Consider the following 19,342-nt stretch of genomic DNA (forward strand, 5'->3'; position numbering starts at 1 on the left):
GTTTCAGTTTCCTTAATATACTCAACTCATGATTAGCACCCTTGGTGGCGATAGAGATGTGCGACTGCATATTCAAATGTTTGTCTATAGCGATTCCAAGCGATTTTGCTGAGTCAACGATGAGGGGGACACAATCGAAGGAGGTTAGGTGTTTTAACCATAGGTCTAGCTTTGGTGTGTGGCTCGGTGGCGAGATGAGAATGAATTCAGTTTTTTTTGTATTCAGCATGAGGTGGTTGTTTGTGAGCCAGTTTTGTGTTTTCAGTAGAGTATTGTTGAGGGCAATGATGTCTTCTGGAGAGGTGATTTTCAGATACAGCTGGGTGTCATCCGCGTACAGGTGATATAGGATGTTCGCTGAATTTAGAGCGTTCGCCAAGGGCTCCATTAGGAGGTTGAAAAGAATGGGTGATAGGGCAGATCCCTGAGGAACACCCAGGGTGGCCACAGGGGCAGCGAGAGCGAGTTCTTCATCTTGATTCTTTACGTTCTGTTATTCAGGAAGGAGGAGAACCATTGCAACACTGTGCCTGAAAGGCCCATCCTACTTTCCAATAGGGACAGAAGGTTGTCATGCTTAACCGTATCGAAGGAGGAGGACAGATCAAGAAGTATCAATAAGCATGATTCATTGCGGTCAAGCATTTTTAGTATGTCATCCATAATATGTGTGAGAGCAGATTCTGTGCTGTGTCCTTGGCGGAAGCCCGATTGGTGACTGTCTAAGAGGTTGTACTGCTCAATGTGTTTACAGAGTTGAATTTGTACACATTTCTCCAAAAGTTTCGCCAGAGTGGGGATGTTGGTTATTGGACGGTAGTTGTTTAGATCAGATGGAGAGCTTTCTTTAGAATGGGCGTGACCTGCCCTATTTTAAGAGAGTCCGGAATGACACCTTGACTCAGGGAGGCATTTACTATTTTATCCCATAATGGTAGAATTGATGTTTTTAAGGTTTTGAACAGGGAGGGAGGCAGGGGGTCAGAGAAATGATTGGAAGGGTTGATTGCTTGAAGCGTGTTGTAGATGCTGTGTTGAGAGATTGGCGAAAAGGTGTGCCATGAGGCATTGTTTTTAGTGATTTCTCCTGGATTATTAAAATGAGTTTTTGGGTGTTAAGACTACCATTGTATGATGGTTTAAAGTCCTTAGTGGACAGTCTTTTGAGCTGTAAGGGTGCAATTGAGTTTAGAATTACCTTCATGGAGCTGGTGTAGTGGCTTGTAAGATCTTGGACATCTGACATGTCCCCAGGAGGATGTAATTACTAAGGGATGTTAGTTCATTAAGGTTAATGTTATTTATGCTCCTTTTCCATATTTTGGGTTTCGTTAATTGAACGGTATTTGTTCTTACGAATTTCGGAATGAAGATTGTGATGCGGTGGTGGTCAGACTAGTCACAGGGGAGGATAGATTCCAGTTGAATACAGTTAGCTTTAGAGAGGATTAGATCGAAGGTTGCTCCCTTGTTGTGAGTGGGGCTGTCATAGAATTGTATCAGGTTGAGATCAGCAAGAAAGGATTTAAGGCTGTTGACTATAGGGTCATTCAGATCATTCCAGTGGAGGTTGTTTGAAAGTGTTTGAAATTGTTGGTGCAATGTAATGCAGTATATCCGAACGTCTGCATACACATGCACCCATTTCGAGAGTGTCTGCGTAGAAAATGGTCACAAGCAACAGGTCAGTTGTAAGATCTTGTATTGGTATAGCCCAGAGTTCAGCACACACTCCAATGGTGGAACAGCAAGAACTTTTTACTGGATAGATTGTTTCTTGACCCTAAATCTGAGGTGATCATTACCACAGATGCCTCACTGTCGGTTTGGGAAGGACATCTGCATAACCTGACCTTTCAGAGTACCTGGACACAAAAATCATAAAAATCCCATCAATTTCTTGAGGCTAATAGCAGTCGATTGGCCCCTTGTAGCGTTTTACTTACATATTTGCACAATACAGTTCTTGTACCAAAGCGCAACATCACTGTGATGTACTGCATCCGTATCACTTGTTTCACCTGTCAGCACTGGCACAGTCGACATGGCACTGGGCCATTAGACACCAAGTCCTGATGGTAGCAGAGCATCTGCCTGTTGAATGCTGCTGACCAGATCCTTTTTCATGAGATGACTTCTGCTGCTGAAACTTCTGCAGTTGCACCTGCTATTGCCCCTGAAGTTGACACTTCCAGAAAAGTATGTGAACATGTTGTTTGTACCTTAGAACTGGACCGGAGGAAACGCACTGACTTCAAGGTCTATGCCTCAATTTTCATCATTTGTAGCTACTTGCTGGCCCATGGATAAAACAGAGATGAGCCACTAAATGGTGTCTGTAACATTTGTTGCTGAGCATTTAGTGTCAAAGATGTACGCCTCAATCAAGATTAACGTCTGACGAAGACACCATGACAGATGTCAGCAGTGGCTAGGTCAGCTTAAAGTGTCTGAGGTGACCATTGCTTCCTTGAGGATTTCTAGGAAATCTTCTCTTTTCTCTCATGGGATATACTCCAGAAGCTGGTTCATAGAATCCAAGAGGGGCCTATCATACCTGCTTAGAAGTGCAGCACAACTAGCTGCTCTGTCAATGCTGGATGTCAGACAAACATTCTTGCCCAGAGAGTCCCATCTTCTGCTCTCTTTATCTGGCACACATAAAGGAGTAGAACTCATAGCATTGATTTATTTTCTTTATAGAAGCTACCACTGGAGCATCAGCTAGTTCTAATTCTCTAAAGAACTTCGGATGTGAATCTGCTGGTCTGAATTTTTTCTCTAGCTGTCTCTTCACAGGACGCACAAAGGATATGCAAGAGGGTCCATCATGGGTTCGAAAAAGCCTAGTTGCAAGACAATCACTGGGGTCAGAGCTACATTTGGATTGTTTAAACAATTACAAATGTGGTCATCCCCAGCATTAATGTCTGAATTTTGGACAGTTTGTTAAATTAGATAATAACAACAGTTGAGCATCCTTGATGGTTTGGACTGAAGTGATGCTGGAGATGTTGGAATGTTGAGAAGAAGACCTGTACCATCTGCAACTAGTAGCCCTAGATGTCTTGTGCCTTCGGCAAAGTGGCCATCTTTACAGCTCTGGCTCCCTGTCTCTCGTCTGAGTTCAGCCTGGAGAGGGGCTTGGAAAGTGGCCTGGTAAAGATATCGAATTGTCCATATGTCCACCTCTGTCATCTGCAACATCCTCTTTCTGACGAAGTGAAACAGAATGCAGATTTACAAATATTGGGCATTTAGAAGGAGGCTGAGCCTTTTCTGTAGAGCTTCAATGCACAAGAAAGACTGGTTGGATGTCATACTCAGTTCACTATCATCCGCTGGTGTTCGAGACAATGGTGTTGGCTGTCTAATCCTCTTCCAAATGTGTAATTTGAAGCCCATCCCTCTCTAGTCAAGGCACTGGCTCACTCTGGACATTGGAGACCCACCCCACCAACGTCAAAATATCTCTCGACATCGAGTGATGCCCCTAATGCTACAAACCTCTTAACATTGCATCGATGCTGAAAGATGTTCTGAAGGTCCTCCTGAAATTGATGGCCTAGATCATGAGCGCCAGTGACTTTGAGATGCGACCCGCTCACCTCCTGAAGTGGCAGAAGCAGCACTGACTGGATACTGGACTGATTCCAACTGAGGCTGCTGCAGAAGCTGAACTGTTACAATTTGTATCCCCCCAATGGGGGCAAATTGCTCGTTAGCCTCCTGTATAGCAACTTTTTTTTTTTTTTTTTTTTTTTTACAAACGTCATATTCCTGTGACTCGCTCCTTTGTCCAACCCGACCATATTGGCAGTCTGTCAGCTCTGCGCATTCATTGTTTAACTGCTCCCTTCCCCACCTCCTTCGATGATGTCTGTGCTGGCTGTCAGTACCTGATCATCCGGCGGCTTAAATGTCCTTAAATCTATGTCATGTCAGACCTGTCATTGATCAAACTGGTTAATCAGAAAAACGCTAATGGAGAGTTTATTAGATCCTACCCACTTTCTGTAAAGAAGTCCAAAACGTGCAGCTCATGTTGAAGCATCGAAGAGTTATCAATATATATATTTTTTTAAATAATAGTTATTTTTTACTGTGCTATTTGGAGTACTGCTGCCTTTCAGTAATTCTGCATTTCGGTACAGTGCAGTTGTAATAAACATTAAATTGTGCTTAAATGCTTTCAATTACAGAACCATTCTTTGTGGTGTTCTCTGACTTACAAAACTAGCACTCTTCAACCATTACGTTGCATTTTTCATAGACAGTTGTATTGGGCACAAGGTTGAAACTGACTGGCAGTCTCAGTGGATGTACATGTCAGAACCTTGACTACACTATGTTTATACTCAGCGTTCTGTATCTTCATTAAATTGTAATTGCTTTGGAGAGAAGGAACCCTTGTTGTGGGCTATTTCTCGTGTTGTCTTCCGTTTACACAAGCAAGGATATTTTCAGCCCAATCCTCTGATCTGAATCATGTCTTCCAGCTGGTAGCAATATGGATATTGACAAACTGAAGTAGGACCTCAGTAGCACAGATTTGTCCAATATTTCCTGTAATATTTCATGCTGGGACAACACCTGCTATAGAGACTGCATAAATGTAATCCGAGAAGCCACTTTATTTACATCCCCCCCCAAAAAGACATTACTCCCCTTATCCTGCTCTTAAGTGCTCTCTCTGTGTGTTCATGTTTTCCATTGTTAACACTTTCTCGTTTCTAGCTGCTATGAAAAGACTTTGGTGCAGAGCTTCCAACCCAACACTTCAAAGCTCAACAAGTCTGTTGTGCTATTGAAATTCTCATGGGCCCGAGTTACAGAAATGGAAATCAAGAAGGGCAGATGAAGGTCAGTTGCTCCTGGGTCCAAATGGTTAAAGACATACCAGTTTTACACTAGGAAGACTCTGGTCCAGGCTCTTATCACCAGCCGCCTGGACTATGTGAACGCCTTGCTGACCTCAGAAAATGATACCCTGCTGTCAAAACTGCAGGTGGTCCAGAAAACCGCAGTGCGACTAATCTGTAACCTTCCTTCAATCTCGCCTTCTTCTCCGATCCTTAGAAAGCTTAATTGTTTACCTATTAGGAAGCGTGTCATCTTTAAACTTTGCTGTTTGACACACAAGGCTCTCTTTAAGTCGCAGCCAGCTTATTTGTCGTCCCTGTTAAATCCTTATCGTCCTTCTAGATGTCTGAGATAGTCGGAGAAGGCGTTTTTGGTGATTCCACGCATCCGCACCTCAAGATATGGAGGCAGATCGTTTTCCTACACTGCCCCCTACCATTGGAACAAACTTCCTTTTGGCCTACGCTCTTGCCCTTACTTCCTTCCTTCAACAAGGGGCTTAAGACTTGACTATTTAAAATTTTCTCCTCCTCTACTGGAGCGCAGCTCTGAGATGCTCCTTCGGGAGGGATTCACACGCAATACCAAGTGACTAAATAAATAATAAATAAAATAAATATTATAATTCCAAACACTATGGCCCTGATTACGAGGTGGTCAGTATATTTCGGCCCGTGGGTAAACCCTATTTTTTACGCACTGGTTGGAATTTTAAGTTATTAGTTATTTAATGCAACCAATAATTATCGGATGTGTTAAATAACAAAACCTGGCAAAATTTAACAGGGGTAAACCATATGGTATTTACTTTGAGGCGGATTTTGATGCGTTAAACATAAAAATCTGCATGTTATTCCCAACATCTCGTAATAGGTGGGATGTTTATTTATCATGTGTGATAAATGTCACCTCCACTCATAATCAAGTCCTCGGCTGGAAAAAACAACCGGAAGGCGTAGTCTGTGGGCTCTGGGCCGAACACCTCTTGAGTCATACCGATTCGGTCTATTGTAGACGCTTGAAACCCTTAGTCAAATAGACCGATGAAGTATTGAGGCGGAGAATGTGAATCAAAAATATCCTCGAACCACAATACTTCGGTTACAGGTAAAATTTTCATTACTGGGAATCTGTGGTTAAAAAAATACCTTTGCTAGTCGATTAATGTCACCTTTTCATATTCTCTTTTTTTCTTTTGTTTTTTTCTTTCCTCTGCAACAGATTTGATGTACTCGTAGATGATCTGCATAATTCTCCACCATCATTTCAAGGGCGGAGTCCCAGAAAAAAACTTCATTTCATTTCGCGCGATGATCTCGAAGGTACGCTGTGACGTGTCACCTCATAAACATGCTTCACAAGGTTACATTCTTCCTTTGAATCGTTGCCATCCCTTAAAATACCAGTGCAGGTGGCCGTCAAACAAGCAGTGATATAAGCCTTATGTCTAATATCTACTGCAAACTGTGCCCTGAACCGGGGTTTCGGATTATGACAATATGTACAGACCTGTTATCCACCTCGCAGTAGCTAAGCTCTGTGATCAAGTGACCGTACAAAAGAAACCTACAAAGTTGTCTGATTGGTGAAATCAGTAAACCTGGACAACTGGTGTTAAACAGGTCTTGGCAAAGCAAATAGGTCTGGAATGCAGTTTAAGTCCTGACTTATTAAAAAAGCCTGCTGCAAAAGAAAAAAAAACTATTGTTTTCAGTCAATCAAATAACTATATTTTGGCTGCCAGGGCCATAAAAGTACAGGTACGGATATAAAAACATAACAATTAAGTAAAACAATACATTTCAGCATAAGAAAGGTTCAGAATTCATATAAAATAAACACCAGAATTAATTCAATAAAACGATAAAATGTCATCTAGCATATACAAAATACAAGTAAGTACAAAGGTATAAAAATAAAAGTATGACACAGAGGCCAACATGAAGTTAAGAGGAGAGGAGTACCTTTCTTCGAAGTATCCATATGAAACCGAAGAACCTGGCTACCGAAATGGCATGAATTAGACTACAATTCAGTCTCAAAGAGTGGCAGTGCACGCCTAAGAGCCTACAGGTGGGTGCTAGCCAAGTTCTAGGGGGACGGGCATAAACTGGGCAAACAAAAAGGACATGCAAGACACTCTCTCCCTGAGAGCTGCAAGCAGGACAGACATCAGTTCCCCCGCAATCAATTGTTATCTGTATACGTTGCATGTATGAGATAAATAATTTAAAGTGTGATGGTTCAGAGTACTTTTCAGTTGTAAAATAGTCCCTGGTGCACTGCAAATCCATTCAGATGGCATTGCAACACTGTACAACTCTTCATAACAGTATGCCATTTCTTCCGTGAGGAGGAGCCCTTATCCTTGAAGTTATGGAGGGGAGTGTTGCACTTATAACATATCACTAGTATTGTTAGGTGCCTGTTTAGGATTGCAAAGCCATTGGGAATGTTTGTGAATACCCACAAAGCTACTGATCTGTGAGTGTAATTCAGAGTTACCCAAAGCCACCTAACTGATCCCCTGATAAACTTTATTGGCCATCTTTACTGCCGTAAATACCACCTTCCTGGTTTTCTGCGGTCGTAGGATTGATATGCAGTTTTAACTGCCCACAGCTTGTACTGCTGTAAACTAGGGACACAAATGGCCCTATTCATAAAGGTAAATTTGCATGCGTAGATTTACTCACGTGTAAATCTACTTCTGCACCTTGGTGCAAGTCTATATTTTGTACACTTAAGTGTAGCTTCGCATGTCTCCACCCCCTCAGTTCAGGGGGTGAAGAAATCGAAGACAAAATTCAAAAGTGTGAAGTTTCTCCTAGTAACTTTTCACACATAGGTGCAGATCTTGGTCATCATGGCAGAGATATTTCTATGGTAAAGTATAGGAAAATGGATCAAGCTTATACTTTTTAAATAATATTAAAAATAGTTTATTTTAAAATAAATTGAAATAATTATATTTACTCTGGAATTAGTAAAATAAAATATTAGAGCACATTAACTCTTCAGATAAATATGTGGTAAATAAATTTAAATATATTGCCTTATTTTATAAATAATGTAAAAAATATATAAATCCACCCTCACCGCCATTTTTATTTTTTATATTTTAGTGTGTGTAATTAAAGTTGTGTTTAACTAATGTAAATTATTTTGTAATAAAAGTTTATATTAAGTCCCAGTTTCTGTTATTTTCTATGGTTGTGTACCTGTAAAAGGCCATGTGCGGTGCTTGACCTATTCCAAGGCTCGGCTGGAATATTTTTACAACTGTTTTGGGACCTTTAGAGCTGTAGAAACTTTAGAAGTGTAGTTTGTGAATAGCAACGGTCTTACTCTTTTGTGGGTGGTGTTTGTATGTTCATGTCCTTCTGTATTTCCCTAAACCTGCAATACCTCTCCTTAAAACACCCTCCAATTTAATAATAAGTAGGCTCCATTTTCTAGCCACTTCTTGAGTTCCCACCCACATTTTACGACAAAAATATATACCTAGGTATACACAGATCTATGCTACGTTTGAAGATATTTTGCACACAGAAAAGATTGAGGGATGGAGGTCTCTGCATGCAGGTTTGTTTTTAGCATTTTGTAGTGAGTAGTACTACTGCAGTAGTACTCTATGTAGTACAAAATGCAATTTATGAATAGGTTCCAAAATGTTCTGTGAATCAAGCTCTAAGATTTAGGTTTTATCATTAACCTAAATTATTAAGCCAGTTCCTAGTGTAATGATGTTTGCTTGTCTGAATTGCCAAAATCCGTTTATTCACAACCGAGGCCACCTCATTCCTCAGTAAATATTTGTCTGGCACCAATCCAGTTATTAAATCCTGTTCAAAGTGGGTTTGCCTCTTAGCAGATTCAACTGTATAAATAGAGACAGAAATAGCCGGTGAGACATCCTTTCATTTAAGACATACAATCTGGTGGTTTGCTTTATGTCCCTAACAGAGTTACATGTATTTGAATTTAATTTTAGTAAATTTAATTTCACCACTCTGAAATTTGGCATGGCTGCCAGTGGATATTTTAACACACACATTGTGACCTAAGATATCTTGTGAACTCATTATGTCTGCAAAGAATGCAAAGCCAATTCCATGGCAGAATCCCATTCATGCATGCTATATAACTGATATTAGTGCTGTTTTTAACATTTCTGCTGGTACCTATCCACATCCACTAGACATATTAGTATTTATTTATATGTATTTTTCATTTTCTGACAAGACGTTCGTATAGTTCCACTTTGTACGCTCGCACGTGGGTGCCTGGTTTGTTCTAGTCCTTTAGCCATGTAAAATACTACAGTGCACTCTTATGAAATGTCTAGCAAACACTACAAGTAAATATGCACATCTATAGCTATTTAGTCTTAGTTTATGCAATTCAATATTGTGGTTTTTTTTATAGAACCTGTCATACTTTCAGTCTGGTATTGGGCTGTCACTCATGATTGATAGAATAGAGAAACACTTTCAAAACAAGATCGAACTTGCAATTTGGTGATGTTTAAAAAAAAAAAAAAAGAGTGCTAATTGGGAAACATTGTTTTCACTTTGCATCTATGTGTAAAAATCTGACATAACTGAGAGACATCTGACTTCAATGTTTAGTGACTGCACGTGTGTATGTTTTAATGTTATTGCTTGTGCAGAACCGGAACATACGGGATATACAACAGAAATGGTTACACGTGGGCCATCCTCGGAGGACACCACCACAGTGTTGAGAAAACAGCCTTATCCCCCTGTTTCGGATACATCTCATGAACCTGAATTCCCAAGTCGAACAGAAATGAGGACGTTGGATGAAACCGAGAGACTTTTTGATGAGCTTACGCAAGAAAAACAGCAGGTACCACTTTATTTGTATTTCTAGAGCTGTCAAACTCATTTTGTGTGTATCTGTTATTAATTGAGTTAAATTCTAAAAACTGGGACGATTGGATCCATTGATTAAAGGTGTTTGGCATTAAATACTTTTATCTCTGTTTTTTGGGGGGGGGGGGGGGGGTTACCATCTGTTCATTTCACAGTCACCTGTTGAATCTCATTCCATAAAGTGATTGCCAAGATTTAGTTATCTGAAGTTCACCCTGTGTTTTGACATTTTTGTGATCGGATTAGGGTCTTTAAAAATGCTTCAAATATTGGGGCATCTTCAAACAAAGCATGCTCCTCCTGAAGTCACACCTTCACCAGTTCAGTATGTCAAAAAGTGTTTTCTGTTGTAGAGATGTCATTTTACCTGTTTGTCTGGTCAGATTACATGTTAGTACTAATGGGGTTTCCATGCTGCCAGTTATAAAGTGTTTGACAACATTTAGTGATTTATTTGTGCTTGTGTAGTACTCTAGATCCTAGCTTTTTGAGGGGTATTATCACTTTGAATCTCGAAGCCTAGGTCCTAGGATGTCAATGAACACTGACACTTTCAAAGAACTGTAGACAGCCCAGATAGAGGAGTCTTCAGCTTGGGTGGTATGTAACCAGAATACATATTGTTTGGAAAGATCTGGGCAACTTTAGCTGTACACCCACTGACTGACTGAAGATGTAAAGTTTGTTCTTGTATGGGAACCACCATTTTAAGCCTTCATTCAAGGAGCAATACTCAGCGTAGCGGTGTGTACCTAATATCTGATCATCTATGGAGATAATGTGAGGAGCCAATAAGAGGCGTATCTTAGGCCTTTTTGAGGGACATACGTAGCCCTAATATTTAAATTATCCGAACATGGACGGTTACGTTTTGGCTATTACATAATGAGTACGGGATATTTTCAGTAAGTAGCAAGGCTCTTCTCCGCCAGTACCACTGGTAGTTTTGGTCAGCATATAGGGACCAGATCACTTTGTAGATACTGTACTGTTATGAAAATAGATACATGATCCCGGAGTAAAGTCGGATCATTTTAAGCCACAACTGTTGGTGTGATGCTTCTGCCATTTATTCGGATTTTTCTGTCTGCTTTAACCATCTTGAATTTTTGCTTGCTGTGGGGATTGGAACACTGACTAAACATCTAAAGTGGTGGTTAGAATATTACCAAAAAAGTAACCAAATAAAAGGGACACCCACCACAGTGTTACTCCTGTCATGTTATTATTTTTACACTGTCAACGGGCAACTTGCAGTTCACCTGGGTTTATCTCCAATAGTGTTGGATTTTTTTTGTCCCCTTAGTTTTACCATGAATCTAATCAAAGTTTGCTAATTTTTTTCTAAATACTGATCCCCTCTCACCACAATCTAGGACAGCAGTGTCATGTTAAAGCAAACATTAATATTCCTGGTTCATTAACACATAATAAAAATAAACCCCACAAAGAATCTAGCCCTGGAATACTTAGGTTAGATCTGCTTGCTTAAGGAACTTAAGATATGTATACCAGAGATGAATCGCCGATCTCCCCTTGGGTGGAATATGTCATCAAATCAACTCTGAGCTTCACTTTTCCCCAAAACTTTTTGACTACTTACAATTAAACAGAAAGGTAGCAGTGGTCGAATTCAACCGCACGTTCCTTATAAAGTTAGGGTAAATATATCAACACTAATAATTACGTATCTTATTTGAGTAAATCAAGTGCTACTAACATTGCTCATGTCCCTGCTACTACCCATAGGGTGTTACCTATGTTGCTTTCCCTAAGAAGTGTTGCAGTCACAAATGAGTTTACAATGCAACACCGGAGCACTATGAAACAGTTAATGCAAGCAATAGCGATTTTTCATCTTAAGTAGAAGAAGAAGAAAGAAGAAAGAGGCATTTGTAGAGCGCATGGCTACCCTAAGGCCTCCCAGCGCTGAGAACCAGGTAACAGAGATGCTGACTGCTTATGCGATGGGGAAAAGATGCGTCTTCAAGAGTCTACGAAAGGGTAGATATTTTTCCTCCATTCGAATGGAGTGTGGGAGGATATCCCAAGTCTTCGATGCGACATAAGAGAAGGAACGACCTCCGCATCTGGACCTGAGAATTCTCGGAACCATGGCCAGGTGTTTACTACCAGAGCGAAGGTGTCTGTTAGGATGGTACGGGGAAACTAACTTTTGAAGGATTGGAGGGCCATTCTTGTTCAGGATCCCATGCGTGATGCATAGGGCCTTAAATTGGATTCTTTCTGCGACCGGAAGCCAGTGCAATTGTCTGATTGCTCCTTTAGCTGATTCTCTCCGCGGGATTTGTAGGAGAATTCTTGCTGCGCAGTTCTGGACCTTCTGCAGAACGCTTATTGTGGATAGGGGAGCTCCTAAATATAAGGCATTAGCGTAGTCCAGACGTGATAGAACCAATGCTTGAAGGGGCAGTTTTTTTGCGTGGAATGGGAGAAGAGGGAGAATCTTCCTGGCTGTTTTCATAATCCCGAAACAGCACCCAGCAACCTTATTGGCCTGTGTCTTCATATCTAATTTTTCGTCCAACCACACTCCTAGACTCTTAATGTGGTTTTTTGGAGTGGGTGGAGATCCCATGCAGCTGGGCCAGGACCAAGGCAGGTCTGGGGGCAAAGGCTTTCCCAGCAGCATGAGCTCAGTTTTTGATCCATTCAGTTGGAGGCAAGACTGTTGCATCCAAGCTGATATTCCTTCAAGGCATCTAGAGAGATTGCATTGTGGCTGTCCGAGATTTTTGAGCGAGACAATCAGCTGAGTGTCATCGGCATACATCACTATTTGTATGCCAAATTCCTCCACAATCTTGGCTAGGGGACTCATATAAATATTAAAAAGAGTGGGGCTAAGGGAGGAGCCCTGGGGTACTCCACTCTTCAAGGGAACCTTCGTAGAGGACACGTTCTCCTCGAAAACCTGGAAAGTGCGACCTTCAAGAAAGGAGGCTAACCAACTCAAGGCTGAGCCAGTCACCCCCATTTCGAGACACCTTGAAATCAAGATTTGATGATTAACGGTATCGAAGGCCGCACTGAGGTCGAGGAGAATCAATGCAGCTGATCCTCCTGAGTCCATGATTTTCCTTGTTTCTTCCACTACCAGGGCGGTTTCTGTCCCTTGATGAGATCTAAAGCCGGTCTGTGTCCGGTGCAGGCAATTATGTTTTTCCAAATAGGAGGAAAGGGTAATGTTAACATGTTTCTCAGCAATTTTAGCTATTCTCGGAAGCAGGGAAATAGGGCGATAGTTAGCCATAAATTCCGGGTCTGATCCCGGTTTTTTTAACAGGGCTTTCACCATGGCTTCCTTCCAGAGTACGGGGACTTTACCTGCTACAAAAGAAGAGTTGATCAGTGTAGCAATGACTGGAGCTACTTCTGGGGCAACCTGCTGCAATACAGTGGGGGGCGCCTGATCATTTGGGGATCCTAATTTGAGTTTATTAAGTAAAGACACCACTATGTCTGTGTCTAAGGGCGGGAAAGATTCCAAGCTTCCGCAGACAAAATCTTTGCCTCATAAAACGAAGATTGGGCTTTGGAAATCTTAGTTTTATACAGTTTTAAGGCATCACGATAGATTTTCTTTTTTTGAGATGAAAAATCTTTCCTCCAGTGCCTCTCAAGCACCTTGCAGTTCCGTTTTAGGTCTCTTAGTTCCATGGTATACCATGCCACTTTTTTTGTGCCTTTTTTGATGTCTTTGAGTTTTATAGGGGCGAGTACATCCAATGAATTTTTAATCCATTGATTAAACTGTATGTTGGCAATTTCGGGGTCGGAGTCAAGACTAGGCCTTGTTTCTTTGAGAATAACAAGTAAATAGTCCAACAATTATATAAATCCTTCTTCTTGATTTATTTCCTTGTTTATTCAAATTTCCAAAAGAATACATAAAATCCAACAGCTGACATGTTTTGTCTGATACATACTTTTTCAAGGCTGCAATGAGCTGCAACGTGTTCCTTGGTGGTGTTAGCCCCTGCTAAACAATTTCTGCCCCAGTTTGAGAAATGTAGGGTCTACTCCTGAGGGCTTGCATTAGATACAGACAGCAACAGTGAAGCCCAGTCCTTTTGGGACTGCGGCCGTGTGTTCGGCAGGCAACATGTGGTTCAGCACGGGCACCAGTATTCTAGCTCCTTATCCCCTGCTACAGTGGGCAACAAACCGCTTTAATTTGCCCTCAGTGGTGCATGCCAATGCAGTGGGTAGCAGGCTTAGGCATTTCCTTTCTAGTTTGCGATCCATCGCATCCGATAGATGGTCTTGCAAATTATTCACAAATGTTATGCATTCCTTATTAGGTCTTGCCTGGCGTTAGCAGCGCGCATGCGTTACTCTCGCCATGCGAGGGCCTTTTGTAATCAATACATTTTCGAAAGGAACTTGAAGCCCCGCCCCTCTTTCCCATTGGCTTGCGTCATCGTTTATGGTAAACGGTGGCGCATGATTGGATATCGTTTTTTTTTTCTTACTACCCTGTCCATTTTTCCGACAGCTCACCTGGACAAGCCGACGCCATCTTTCAGAGAATATGCAGCTATTCATATAGCGCCTCATTTGCCATCATAAAAGAGCCTCACAGCTGCCACCGCCCCTTCAGGCCCAATGCTGAGAGGGATTTACCATGATTCTCCTTTCACTGCATGATATTCATGGTCTCGAGTTTTCCCCAAACCCCTGTTTACATCGGTGTGTTGTACCACCACCTAAAATCCGGCTGCACAAATACCAACATATGCGTGCATGCAAGTTTTGACAGAAAAGAGATAGTCTCTTCTGGTGACGATTTTTTGGTTTCTGTATTTTCTTAGCAGGAATGTAAAAGGCCCTTGCATAGTTGCGTGGGTCTCACGTGTACAAGACCATCTGTTATAGGCTAAATAAATAACACAGCCAGCTCCTCCTGCAGATTATGGCCTCCCCTTCCTTGTCATGCTTTGACCCCTCTCTCTCTCTGCCCACTCCCTCCTCGTGACACCCCTCCTGATGCCTTCACATCGCCTCGGCTTCCTCCTGGCTAATTGAAGCATATGATTTTCACTGGTTATCTGCAGGGTCCCCAGAGACAGCCAGGCACGCTGCGTAGGAGGCATTTTAAAAGCTTATCTCAACAAGCATTGGCAATGCAATAGGTCTCGCATTTAAGCAAGTTTGAGCTATTGGCATTGTAAATGACAATTACTTTTATTTATGTTTTTGTTTTAAAAACGTAAATACTAGGCCTTGTCATTTACAATGCCAATAGCTCAAAATCTCGCAATTGCGAGTCCTATTGCATTGCAAATGCTTGTTCTTTCTTCTCTACCCACTAACTCTCCCACATCATAAAAGATTTCAAAAGAGCATCTGTCCATCCTTCTTTAGGAGGTTGTCCTTTCGCTGCCTAAAGTTGCCATAGAAAGAGCACCAGACTCCGAGAAAGAAGGAGATTGCTACTCTTGCTATTTCCTCGTCCCAATAAAGGATGTTTACCTTGGGTCTGTCTTGGACTGTCATCCCCTCAACATCTTCCTACAGAATGAGAATGCTCACATTTGCACACATCCTGTCTGCTCTGGAACCTGGTTAGTGGATGGTGTCCTTTGACTTGCAGGGCAAGTATTCTCATATGCTCATCGTGCAGCCTCACAGCGGTTAACTGCAGTTCAGGATAGCCCAGGAGCATTTTTAGTTTGCTGGCCTTCAGACTCACCAGCACCTCCTCAGGTGTTCACAGAAGTGATGGCAGTGGCTTCAGCCATTGCCAGAGGCTAGGAGTTACTGTATTTCCGTACCCCAGCAACTGGCTGCTGACGGCAGGTTGCTTCAGTCAGTCATGGACCACCTCTGGATGACTGCTGACTTTTTAACATTGTTGGGTTTTTCCATAAATGAGCCTAGTTCTACTTGAATTCCTCTCAAAAGCTTACATTCATTGGGACATTCCTGGATACAGTGGAGTTTAGAGCTTTCCCTCTGCAGCAATGAGTCCAGAATATTCAGGTTACCATCCTGATGTTTCAGGCTCGATCCAGGTGGCAGTGGCTCTGAGGCTTTTTGGCCTTTTAGCCCCGTGCAACTCCCTTGTCAACCATGCCGGGTGGCAACTGTGAGCCCTACAGTGTACCTCGAAGTTTCAGTGTGTTCCGTATCAAGGCTGCATTTCCAACCCTGTCATTTTGCCTGCTACTTCTGCGAGTCTTTTTGGTCTGAGTCCTCTCCACAGACCCCCCACCTTGGGGAGGTACGGCTTTGGTATCTAATTTAAGGTGAGGAATCTGTACTTAGACGTATTAGGAAATTGCTTACCTTTGATAATGCTCTTGAGGGTATACTTTTTCTAACCGCATATTCTTCTGTACTCTTCCCTCCTCCCTGTTTTTGTGGAGGGACCTCTATTTAACACCTAAAAGGTCCAGAGTTAGTACTCTGCACACTGTAGACAACAATTGTTCACACTCTGCATCTGAAGGCGTGAACAAGGAAAGGACAAGAAACCAAGGTCAGCATCCAGGGATGGCACGTGTATGCGGTTCCGCTCAATCACTTCCTGAGTTGTATGAGCCAACACAGAGATGCATTTTTACACCCAGTGCTGAGGGGGAGCACTTTTACGAAAAATATCCGGTTCCCGTCTGGCGCCTGGGGAATGTTCTGTGGTTAGGTATCTGTGGTTAAATATAATATCCATCAGAAAGGGCATTAATGGAGGTAGGTAACTTGCTCAGTCTGTATTATCATTTAATGTTGCTTATTGGCAGACTGCATTTTTTTTTTATATTTGTGGAGCATGGATTTAGCTGAGAGCAGCGGAGTGATGTACATTGAGACTATTGGGGACAAGAGTTGGCAAGAGGAATGATTTAGGTGTGTGTGTATATAGTCAGAAAATGTTGGGGATAAAGCAGTCCTTTATCGCCATGGGCAGTAGTTTGAAGGTGGCCCTTATTGGTTTATTAGATTCCCTTTAGAGTTTTAATTCCTCTTTCCTGAACTGTAGGCGTGATGAGGTAAGTCTGATGTGTATGGGTTTTGTTCCATGTTCTGGATGCGTCGATCTGATTCTCTTCCTAGATTGTGGTGTTGTAACATTGGTGGATGGATTTTTAAAGTGCTTCACTTTACACTACTCTAATCTCAGTACAATACACACTAGTGGATAGAGATTCACCACCTGCATTCAGGGTCTCCATTTGCTGTGGTCAGGGTGAGAATCCCAGAGAAAGATGCACAGTTTATGATGACTAAACCACAGTATAAGCCCAAACAGAGCTAACTCAAGCATTACTCATGTTATCTCTACTGACAGCGCGAAGCTTTCAATCGGAAAAGCCTCATTCTAGATTGTTTGTCCTTTTGATTTGTTGATGTATATAGTTGGTTTGGTTGGAAAATGTGTTTTTTTTATTTTGATATATTAAATGATTTTCAAATGTGTCACTTACCTCATATGTGTTTTTTACACAGATTGAGGCTGCATTAAGTCGGATCCCCTATTCTCGAGGAAGATTGACTCTGCAAGCCAAATACAACAAGGTGACAAATGTCTGCATTTTCGTTAGTTTGTGGGTGGGCTTACTATGCAAAGATCTCTCACCAGGTACTTAATACAATTCCCCACTCTCCCAGATTGATGACCTTATTGCTTTCAATGAAGTATTAATAGGGGGAGCAGCTAATCTTAGCATTCCTATAACGACTCTTGCTTCCACTACAACTGTGAATTTTGAAACTGCATCACAGGACATCACCCAGACTCTTTTTGCCCTTGGTTCCGGGTCTTTTGGAACCTGCAATGCAGTTATTTGTAGCTCCACCCTCTGTGAAGTGTGCCCCTACCAAGCTATTTAAATAATATAAAGCCCTGGATCAAGACCTTCTCTTTCCAAGATCTATTCCTCCTCCCATCTCTCGGACTAAGAAGTCCCATGCCTTTGTTCCCTCATCCACTGTTCCTCCAGATAAAGAGAGCAAACAAATGGATTCTGTGGAGAGAAAAATGTGCGACATAGCTGCCATGATCTTGGATATTGCAGGTGCTATTGCCTTGCCTCTTTGATAGATTTCTTTGGGACACACTACAAAGATTTGAAGAGAACCTACCAAGTGAGGATGAACAGGATGTTCGATGGCATATGTGGCTGTAGATACACAAGCTCTGCATACTCCTGCCATTTAGTGTTGGGTTCAGAGTTGTGCAACTTGTTTTTCTTCAAAGAAGTCTTTCGAGTCACAAGGTAGAGTGACTCCTCCTCTTGGTGATACTGCCCATGGGCATTGACTCCTGTGTTAGATTGTTTTCTCTCCGCCGTTGAGTGCAGATGAATGTGACTCTCCTCTGTGTTCAACTCCGTTTGGTACGAGCCTTCAGTCCTAGCCTGTGTTCAACGGTATAGTATATCTTGATTGCACTTTTTCCATTCCTGTGCCACTACAAAAAAACCTTTGGCGGGTCGGACTTCGACCCATCGCCCTTCGGGGTGCCACCTGTCTCGGGCCTTCCACATGCACCGTCAGTACGCAAGATGTGTTCCTGATGCAATAGATCTTCAAGATGCATTTTTCCTCATTCTGATAATAAACACAAATGTTCTATGATTTCTAGTAGGAAAGGATTATTACCAATTTAAAGTCCTACCCTTTGGCCTGAAGTCTGCTCCTTACACTTTCTCAAAGTGCGTGGCAGTAGTAGCGGCGTATTTCAGAAAGTTCAAGATCGTTATCTACCCTTATATGAGTGATTGGTTAATGAAGGCATCATCTCCAGACCTGGTAACAAAACACCTCCAAGTAGCAGCAAGCACCTTACAAAGGCTGGGGTTAAGAATCAGTTTTCAAAAGTCAACGATTACTCCATTGCAAAGGATTCACTTCTTGGTGGTTATGCTAGACACCATTGTCCCTAAAGCGTATCCTTCAGAGGAGAGACACAACATAGATGTTGCCTTCTGAAGAAAACACACTATCCAGCTGCTCCACAAATTTCTTCATTACTAGGGTTGATGGCATCAAGCTACTTTTTAGCTCTAAATGCCAGATTCAATATGAGGCCATTACAGCATGCCTGGAAAAAAAGTGGAACAAGAAAATGGGAAGTTTTTTGCAACACATTAACATTATCTCGGAAAGCACTCCATAGACCACAGTGACAGATGCATCACTACTAGGATAGGGTGCTCACATGGCCATCTATAGATACATAGAACATTATCAGAGAGAGAAATCCTATAACGTCAACCAGTTGGCTGGCCATCTAGCTCTTAAATCATTCTTGCCATCATTCAGATGGAGTACCCCTCTTGTTCAGACACAGTGCAGCCACATATTATTTGAGCAAACTCGGGGGGAAACATACTCGAGACTCTTATCCCTGAAAGCTCAAACCATTTGAAAATAGCTGTTGGCGACTATGGCCTGCCAAGAAATGGTCTTTCCACTTCAAAGCAGTCCATCTCTGGATGGATAGTTTCTTGCATAACGTTGGCGGATAAACCTCTCTTTAGTAAGCCTAAGCAGACAATTCCACAATGGATTTGATGATTCACAAAGAGCACAAAATATGCTGTGGTCTTCTCTGA

The 19,342-nt window shown here is 41.9% G+C and overlaps 1 protein-coding gene across 3 annotated transcripts in view; it reads left to right on the forward strand.

Moving 5' to 3' along the window:
* The window catches only part of MPHOSPH9 (M-phase phosphoprotein 9), a 493,866-nt gene that overhangs the window by 464,286 nt on the left and 10,238 nt on the right, over positions 1–19,342 (forward strand). For all 3 annotated transcript variants that reach the window (XM_085635805.1, XM_085635804.1, XM_085635806.1), the window contains exons 21-23: positions 6,085–6,185; positions 9,536–9,735; positions 17,232–17,300. In XM_085635805.1, the coding sequence (XP_085491931.1) occupies positions 6,085–6,185; positions 9,536–9,735; positions 17,232–17,300 (370 nt within the window). The remainder of the gene's footprint in view (positions 1–6,084; positions 6,186–9,535; positions 9,736–17,231; positions 17,301–19,342) is intronic.

Source organism: Triturus cristatus, chromosome 11, assembly GCF_964204655.1.
Source record: "Triturus cristatus chromosome 11, aTriCri1.1, whole genome shotgun sequence".
NCBI classification, from domain to species: domain Eukaryota; kingdom Metazoa; phylum Chordata; class Amphibia; order Caudata; family Salamandridae; genus Triturus; species Triturus cristatus.